The 9,216-nt window shown below is 43.8% G+C and overlaps 1 protein-coding gene across 1 annotated transcript in view; it reads right to left on the bottom strand.

The window, feature by feature from the left end:
• CD244 (CD244 molecule) overlaps positions 1–5,734 on the bottom strand; it is a 30,112-nt gene extending 24,378 nt beyond the window's left edge. Inside the window, exon 1 of the mRNA XM_027095027.1 lies at positions 5,500–5,734. Within this exon, the coding sequence (XP_026950828.1) occupies positions 5,500–5,560 (61 nt within the window). The 5' untranslated portion in view covers positions 5,561–5,734. The remainder of the gene's footprint in view (positions 1–5,499) is intronic.
• Between the last annotated feature and the right edge of the window lie 3,482 nt (positions 5,735–9,216).

Here is a 9,216-nt window from a genome sequence, read left to right on the forward strand (position 1 = left end):
TTGTGCTCTAAATATATCTTGCCTGTCGGAGACACTTAGCATTTAGCATTTGCTGTCTTCCCTTAGAGTTGATATTGTACAGGTCTCTTTTCCTCTAACTATCTGAAAGATTCTTAAGGATGGAACCAATGTGTGTTTCATCTTTGTTTCCTCCACAAAATCTTGCATGGTTCTTGGAACATAGTAAGGGTTTAATGAAGTGTTCAGTTGATTAATTAATTAAATTCAGCTCCCAGAAATGACTCTCATGTAGGAATTTCGTGCAGTATACCAGGGAAGCCAGAACAGACATGGTTCTCTTGGCTTTGACTTTCACCTTTCAGGCTCCACACCCCTGCACTTTCATTTCCCATTTGCAGGTCCTCAGAACAAGCTGGTGGCCCTGAAACTTGGAACTCTCACGCACTGCTTGGTTCAACCACTTTGGAAAACAGTTTAGCAGCAACTACTAGAGGTATATCTACATACCCAGTGCTTCTACCCCCAACAGACATACATGCACTAAAAGGCTCATAGAGGACTTCCCTGGTGGTCCAGTGGTTTAAATTCTGAGCTTCCACTGCAGGGGGCGCGAGCTCCATCCCTGGTTAGGAACCAAGATCCCGCATGCTGAGCAGCTCGGCCTAAAGACTCTTAGCAGCGTGATTATAATAGGGAAAAAAAAACCTTGAAACAACCCAAAGGTTCATCAGTGGTAGAATAGATTAATAAACTATTATACAGTCATACAATGAAATACAGCCATGAAAACGACCAGCTGCAAGTGATAGCACAAATAAATCTCATCAGATGTTGAGCAAAAGAAGCCAATACAAGAGTATATACTTTATGATTCCATTTATATATAGGCAAAGCTAACCAATGATGTTAGAAGTCAGAAGAGTGGTTGTATTTGTGGAAGAGGGTGGAGGTAAGGAAAGGAGGGAACATGTGGTAAACACACAGGTGTTTTCACTTAACAATAACTCATTGAGTTGTACATTTATAATTTTGTACACTTTTCTTTTTTTTTTTTTAATAATTAGCCATGCCTGTACCAAAGCATTTTTTTTTTTCAACCATTTTTTTTTTTTTTTTTTTTGTAGATATTGGGGGTAGGAGTTTATTAATTAATTTATTTATTTTTGTTGTGTTGCGTCTTTGTTTCTGTGCGAGGGCTTTCTCTAGTTGCAGCAAGGCGGCGGGGGGGCGGGGGGCACTCTCCATCGCGGTGCGCGGGCCTCTCACTGTCACAGCCTCTCTTGTTGCGGAGCACAGGCTCCAGACGCGCAGGCTCAGTAGTTGTGGCTCACGGGCCTAGTTGCTCCGCGGCATGTGGGATCCTCCCAGACCAGGGCTCGAACCCGCGTCCCCTGCATTAGCAGGCAGATTCTCAACCACTGCGCCACCAGGGAAGCCCCATTTTGCACACTTTTCTGCACACGTATCATGAAGACAATGGCCCAGCTATCTCTGGAGGGATTTCTATAGAAATGGTTCCCTCCAGTGGTGCTGCAGCCCTGAGTTCTCTGAGTCCTGATCTCTCTCCTGTGGACAGATACTTCACTATTCACACTTTGTCTGAGGGGGAGTACAATAAGGAAAAAATGGACAAAAATAAATCCAGCCTTTTTAGAACTTGTCTGGATCCCAGCCAGAGCAGTTGCGATCAGTGACTCCTTCCTGAGAAGTGAAAGTTTCAACACAACCTGTGGGAACAGCCTGCGGCCTTCAGAGCTAATCTGTGAGATGCTGCCCCTGCCCCTTTTTTTTGGTCCAGCACGTCTCACCCCAGACCTTGTGGCCCCTGGGCATTTATAGCCTCTGGTGTGTCCTTTGTAGTTTCTTCAGAATGTATAGCCAAAATCTGAATTTAGGGCCCAAAATGAACTTTAGGGCCCAAGTCCACTCTTATGGGCAGTGATTTGAAGGTCCCTTGTCCCCAAACCATCTGACACCAAAATTATCCCTATCTTCCTCTAAGATGCCTGAAAACAATTCATTTATTCACTCAACTAACATGTTTTGAGCACTTACTGTGTTGGGCACTTCGTTGGGCACTAATCACAGCTGTAATTATGTACTGATGGGTAAAAATGGTGTAGGCTCCATAAACAAAGGGGCCGTGTACTTAATCACTACTGAATCCTAAATATCTTGTCCAGCACCTGGTGCAGAGCTACTCAAAACATATCCAGGGAAGGAATGGGAATAGAGAGGGAGGTGCTATTGTGAAAACAGACTGCTTTACATTACGATGTAATCATGTGATTAAATGTCTTGAATACATGTTTCTTTAAGTTAAAAATGTTGAAGTCTCCCTAAGATCCTGGTTATGATAATGAGAAACCCTCAGAAAAGGGTCACACATTAAAACTTTATCATCTTATCTGAAGATTCTCTAACTCACTTTCTATTCAATTAATTAAAGTCAACAAAAGATTACTGAATAGTCTCTCCTCTTTACTCTGACTACAAAACTAAGTAAAATATATGCCCTGCCTCCAAAGAGTCGACTAACATGAGCATTCATTTTGGAGGACTTGTTATAACTCAGCATTTCTCTAAACACTTTATATACTATATCTCATCTAATCCTCACACATCTCCCAGGAAGCAGGCACCGCTGTTAACTTCATGTTATGAATGAAAAATTGAGAAACAAGAAGTTAGTTAACTTCCTCAAGGCCACAGAGGTAGTTAGTATTTACATGCTTTAAAATCTAAAACAGTTTTCCCAATGAAGCTTTCTGGTAGGCAGATAAACTCACTTTATTCCATGGATTATTTAAAGTACTCATTCATTCAATAAATACATAGTGAGGGTCTACTTGTGCCAGATACTGTTCTAGATGCTGAAGATACAGCAGTGAACAAAACACACAAAAGCCCTGGCCTCAAGGATCTTACATTCTAATGAGGTAAAGAAGAGCCTAGGAGATAGAAAATAAGACAAATAAGTAAACATATAGTATGTAAAATGGAGACGAGCATTACAGAGAAAAATAAACGAAGAGGGAGAGAAGAAGTTACAGGATGAAGGGGTTGACATTTTTAGTGGGAAAGGTATCACTGCAGAAGTGGTATTTGAGCAGAATGAGGAAGGAAGCCTCATGGCAAATGAGGGAAACGCAGCATTCTAAGTGGAGAAAACAGTGCAAAGCCCCCAAGTGGAACATGCGTGAGGACCAGCAGGCCAGCGTGGCTGAAATGCAGTGAGAAGACCAGAGAAGAAGGGGCAGTGGTCAGGGAGGCCAGATCACGTGGGCCATTGTAAAATGTATGGCTTTTACTCTACGTGAAGTGAGAAGCCTTTGGAAGACTTTTGCAATGCTCAAGAGTGCTATGAGCCTCTTACACATATGTGATGCATATTACATTCTTCAGTAAACCAAGTCTTAGAAAAAATGTTTCACTGTCATTGTACCACCTGATGGGATGCACTGAAAAAGACATGCCATCACTTTCATGGTATTCCTGCCAAAAGTGCATGACCTAAGTCTTATGACAAAACATTAGACAAACTCAGATTGTGGAACCCTCTAGAAAACAACTGACTTGTATTCGACAAATGTCAAATTCATAAAAGACAAAGAAAGGAATAATTGTAGATTGAAGATGACGAAAAAGATATAACAACTGAATGCAATACGTGATCCTGATTGGATTCTGGTTGGGGAAAAAAGATGTCATATAGCACATTTGGGGGACAGCTGGTAATACTTAAATATGGACTGTATGTTTGATTGTATCTATGTTAAATTTACTAAATTTGGTAACTGTGCTGATATGTGATATGATATGGGAACATCCTTGTCCTTAGAAGATGTGTGCTAAAGTAGTTAAGAGTAAAGGGGCATGATGTCTGCAACTTACTCTTGAATATTCCACAAAAGTAATTATTATTATACAGCTATACACACATACCTATATTTGGAGAGAAAGAGAAATAAGGCAAATGTGATAAAATGTTAACAACTGGTGAATCTAGGTGAAGGAAATACAAAAATTCTTTGGGCTATTCCCTGAAACTTAAAAATCATTTTCAATTAAGAAGTTTAAAAATTGAACTAGATAAACAAAGCAGTTTCAGTCGGCTTACATGAGGTCAGCCCCACAGACACAGGGCATAGCAAGAAGAGAGAGAAGTTCCCTAAGACCAAAGTCCATCCCTCCCTGTGCTCAAAGAATCACTCGCCAGGCTCCCCACTACCTCCCACCAATGGGTCTTGTCATAGCCACACCCAAAGAGAGCACCACAGCCCTGGGAATGGGGATGGAGGGAGCAGCGTCTTCCTGCCACTTGCGCTCATGATCTGAGTCAGCCTCAACGTTCTGTCCCTCCCACCCCCAGAGCCAGGCATCAAAGCATGTGGGTCCTACCTCAGCTTTCAAGGCTACTTAGCCCAGGTTCCAACCTAGCTCTCTTACCTAGGATCCTGCGTCTTTGGGTCCCCCCAGCCCACACGCATGAGCCCCAGTCTCCAGACTTCTCTCTCTGCTCCCTATTCCTTATTACCCTGCCCTACTCCGCCTGTACTCGTTACAAAAGCCGGAGCCTGGAATGTGTCTTCTTGAAGGATACCAAAGTGCTCAGGGGCTCAGTGATTGAACTGAGTACCCAGGGATGGCTTCTAACAGGCCCTGCACAAATACTTCCTTGTGCCTCTGTTTCTTCCCTTTGCACAAAAGTGTGCCCTCCTCTCACCGCACCCCCCACTCATGATGTCCCTCAAAGAGTCACTGATCTAAAATGCAGCCTCCGAGTCTCAGAGCATCCTAGACTTAGGGTTGGAAAAAGAAGGGGAACCTGCTTCCCACACGCACAAACATTAGTTGGCTCAGGGCCCAGCTGACAGTTACCAGTTTGCTATGGAGCTTCCTTATACTGTCTCCTTCTCTTCCCTTCCCCTCACCCTGCCCCCAGACAACATTTCCCTAATAATTCTCAGGCTCCCGTGGCCTCTGGGCTGCTGGGAGAGCTGAGGGATGAGGGACCAGGCCATGCTGGTAAAGCCTCTGTTCTGGCCTTGGCCTCACCCTTCCCCTCTCCCCTCTCCCTTGCCAGGGCTCAGCTCTCCTGCCTCAGAGAATAATCTATCAGTCTCTGAGCTCCAGTACCCCTACTTCCTTGGAGAAACCCAAGCTCATGGCCACTTCTCCTCTCTGCTGGTAATCGCACCAAATTAGAGGATATTTCCTTGTCCTTCTTACAGCCAGCAGAGAGGATACTTTCTGCCCACTAGACAGAAAGGAAAACTGAAGCCAGTGGAAAAGACTTACCTTGCCTGAGGTGGCCTGGATTGCTTGGCCAGAGGTGCTTCTCAAGGACCTCCCAACCCACTGCCAGCCTTTGCTCTCTGACCCAGCCTGTCCAGAGCTGCGGGGAACTGTTCAGAGTCACAGTTCCAGGTCACCAATGTAAGCAGCACAACCCAGAGGCTCTGGACACTGATCTCCCTGAAGGCCACGGCCCCTAGTCCATGCCAGCCCCACCCCTGCCAGGCTAAGCCTCCTTACCTTGGCCCCGATGCCCCTTGATGAGCAGAAAGAGTGTGAGGGTAAGTGCTTGCCCCAACATCCCCACAAGACAGAGGGGTCAGGTCGGGTCCTCTCCCACCAGATGCTCTGCCCTGCACAGGCTCAGCAGCCACCCATCAGCAGGAGGCTGACGGAGAGCAGAACGGCCTCGCTCCAGCCACAGTTTCCTCAACTTGAGGCTGTTCTCATTAGCTGAACACTAACAAGGCCTTTGAGGAAGCCCCAGTCCCTGGACCTGGTCTGATAGTTCCCGCAAGCTAAACTTGCAAAGTCTGCCTCGAGTGGGCGGGTGTTCAGAGTTCACAGTGACTCACAAAACCAGCTTCAATATCTTGTCCCAAGCTCTGCCCCAGCCCAGCTGCTTTGTTTAAAGGACAGATGCCCAAGAAATTTTCCAATTCTCTGCATCCTACTGGCAATATGGAGGAACCTACATGGGGGCCAAACAGCCATCATCAGAGCCTGTCCCATCCCAACAGACATTGTGAAGGTGGAGGGGAGAGGGTTTGGGAAGGATGTGGACGGAGAAGTGGAACCCTAGATAAGTGGGTGAAATGTTGAAGAAGACAAGTAAGGGGCACTAGAAAAATCTAACAGGCCTGGGGAATCTCTGCAAGTTGATACCAAAGTTTAAGCATATGCAAATTAAATTTTTTTCTTAAGAATGTGCTTTTGCCCTAGTTTCCTATCTGTACTTCTAAATTCCCTCCCTTCTTCTTTTTCTACTTTCCCGTAATAGTTCTTTATTCCTTCTCTCAGCTTCTCTCACCCAGACAGGATGTAGACCCATGTTTGCTTCCCCCAAGCACGCACTTTGATTCCACCCTCCAGAAAGGCCAGGTAGCATCTGATCCTCTTCACCCCGCCAGGGAGAGGTGGAGGCATCCCATCTTTCTCAGAATGCAATTGCTTTGAGACCACACCCCAGAGTTCTATGCCTTTCTCTTTCTTCTGCTTTCCCCTTAGCAGAAAATACTTTCAGTTCACTTCAGGTCAGTCTTTCTTCTCCTTTTCAATCTTTTGATCCATTTCCAGTCACCCTGTCTGAAGCTGGGCTGAGGGGAGGCAGACTGAAAGCCTTGCCCGCCAACAAAGGCAGCAGTGATATTCCAGATGGAGCACTGGATTTGGAGTCAAAGATGTAGACTTGAGTTCCATTTCAGCAACACACAGCCTGTGTGATCCTGACCAAATTATTTTCTGAGCCTGTGGGCTCAACAATACTTGGCTCCCATCCCTTACAAGGTAGTTTCAGAATCAAATTAAAAACTGTACCTGAGAGGATGCGTGTAAAAAACTCTGGACAACAGTAAGGTTTTGTTTGTTTTCTTAAACGGAGACCGACACAGATTTTTCCAGCTAATCTAATGGTTATCAGCTCTTCTCTCATTTTTCTCCTCCCAAGGGGCAGTCCTCAGTCCTGGGAAATTTCCTCAGAGTTGATCTGGCCATGCCCTTGACCTTAAGAACTGGTGCTCAAGGCATGATAAAATAAGGAAGAGTAAATTTCCTCCCATTAAAGATGGAGGACAAGGTCCATCTGTTCAAAGCAACTAATGGACAACATTAATTAGGAATCTGGTTCGCCACTCCTGACCCCAGCACCAGCTCCATCTTCTTCCCACCAGTCACATGGATGACCTACCGTCCCCTGGAAACTGAACTGGAAGCAGATGTACCACTTTGTGTCTTGTGGCCCTTACCATACTCTACCCCATGATAACTGCTACTTGTTCTACACACTGCCCTGCCTGACCTTGAGCTCTTCTACATGAAGTCTTTTCTCTCCTTAGTTTAGTGTTTCCAGAGCCTGGCCCAGTGCCTGGCTCTTAATAGTTGGTTATAGACTGTTGAGTGCTGAAGGAATGAATGAGTTCCCTAGAGAAAGCATTTCCCTTCCCTCTGAGATACACTGGTAAACTAAGTCACCATGGTCCCTGCCTTCATGGAATTTATATCTTGCCCTGCAGGATCCTTGTACAAAGAGCCATTCTGTGTAATCCAGCCACTTTAGTATGAAGACCCAAGATGCTACAAAGTCCACATAAACTCAGAAACTCCTGTATTCCCATTTCCCATGCATATTCCCCAGGTCTTTGTAAGTCTTGGACATGTAACAGTCAGTGACCATCCAAGAATTAATGTTCCATCAACCCCCACCCACTCATCCTTCTTTTTCTCAAATCACACTTTCACCATGTTTCAAGGAGTCAGGTTCATTCTAGTATATCCCAGCTACAACACTGATGAGTCCCCAAATCCACTCACTTCTTTTTTTTTTTTTTTTTGGATGACCACAACAAAAGCAACAATGATTGCAATTACGAAACACACTCATACTATGTCATAATATTGACATTCAGTCCAGGAATCCTCCACTGTAACAGCTCCTTTACTTTGCAGTGAAAATTGATTTGTATATTTTTTGCCTCTGAGTCCTTGTGGGATTTTCTTTTTTTATTCAAACAGAAAGTCACAAAAATTATAATCATCCTCATCAGTTCACTCAGTCCCATGTGATTAATTTGATTTTTCATCTTTTGTTAGCACTTTTATGAATTCATCAGTTTTCCATTAGAGTTCTGAAAATGCTTATTCATTCAGTTCAGGAGTATAGCCAGTTACCAGAAACCTGTACTTGTCAGTCTTTTCCATAGATTCCGTGAAGATGAAACCCTTTTATAGGAACATTTTTGCAAAAGCCTCAGAGTACACCCAGAACTGTCTGTAAATGACAAAAGACTTAAAAATGACCATGGTTAAGGATTTGATGAAAGTTCATAATAATGCAATTGACAAGGAAATTTAGTTGTTTCTGAGATATACATTTTAAAGTAATAACTAGAATTATGACTTATAACATTATACCAGAACATATAATATTTTTAGAAATTTCATGTAATGTCTGAAACAATCCACCCACTTCTGAGACTAATTTTAAATTTGGGGTCCCTAAGACCACCTTCAACTTTGATAATTTACTAGAAGGCAATTTAATAGTAATCATTAACATGTTAAATACATATGCCCTTTCACCTAGCAATATCCCTCTTTGAATTTACCCACAGAAATACTCTCACTAATACTTTCACAAATGCCCAAAGATAAGCAAGATTCTTCCTTATAGAATTGTTAAGTAAAAAATCCTAAATAACCTAAAGTTAATCAGTGGGGAACAGTTTAACAAATATGGTGTATTCATTCTATACTACAGTATATTAAGAAGACTTTTAAAAGAGTAAAGTAAATGTCTACATACTCACATGAAAAGAAGCTTAAGACATTCACAAAACCATCTGCATAATATAGTTCTGTTTAGGTGGACAAACTAATGTGTATGTATTTATGTTCTCTGAATGGTTGTAAATGCAAAGAAACATGCCTGGGGAAAAATATTCATGTTGGGGACTTCCCTGGTGGCACAGTGGTTGGGAATCCGCCTGCCAATGCAGGGGACATGGGTTCGAGCCCTGGTCCAGGAAGATCTCACATGCCGCAGAGCAACTAAGCCCATGAGCCACAACTACTGAGCCCGGGTGCCACAACTACTGAAGCCCACACACCTAGAGAGCCCATACTCCACAACAAGAGAAGGCACCGCAATGAGAAGCCCGCGCACAGCAACAAAGAGTAACCCCCGTTCTCTACAACTAAAGAAAGCCCGCGCGCAGCAACAAAGACCCAGCACAGTCAAAA

The sequence above is a fragment of the Aethalodelphis obliquidens genome, unplaced genomic scaffold, assembly GCF_003676395.1.
Source record: "Aethalodelphis obliquidens isolate GAN/ISIS:26980383/991018 unplaced genomic scaffold, ASM367639v1 scaffold90, whole genome shotgun sequence".
Classification (NCBI taxonomy): Eukaryota; Metazoa; Chordata; class Mammalia; order Artiodactyla; family Delphinidae; genus Aethalodelphis; species Aethalodelphis obliquidens.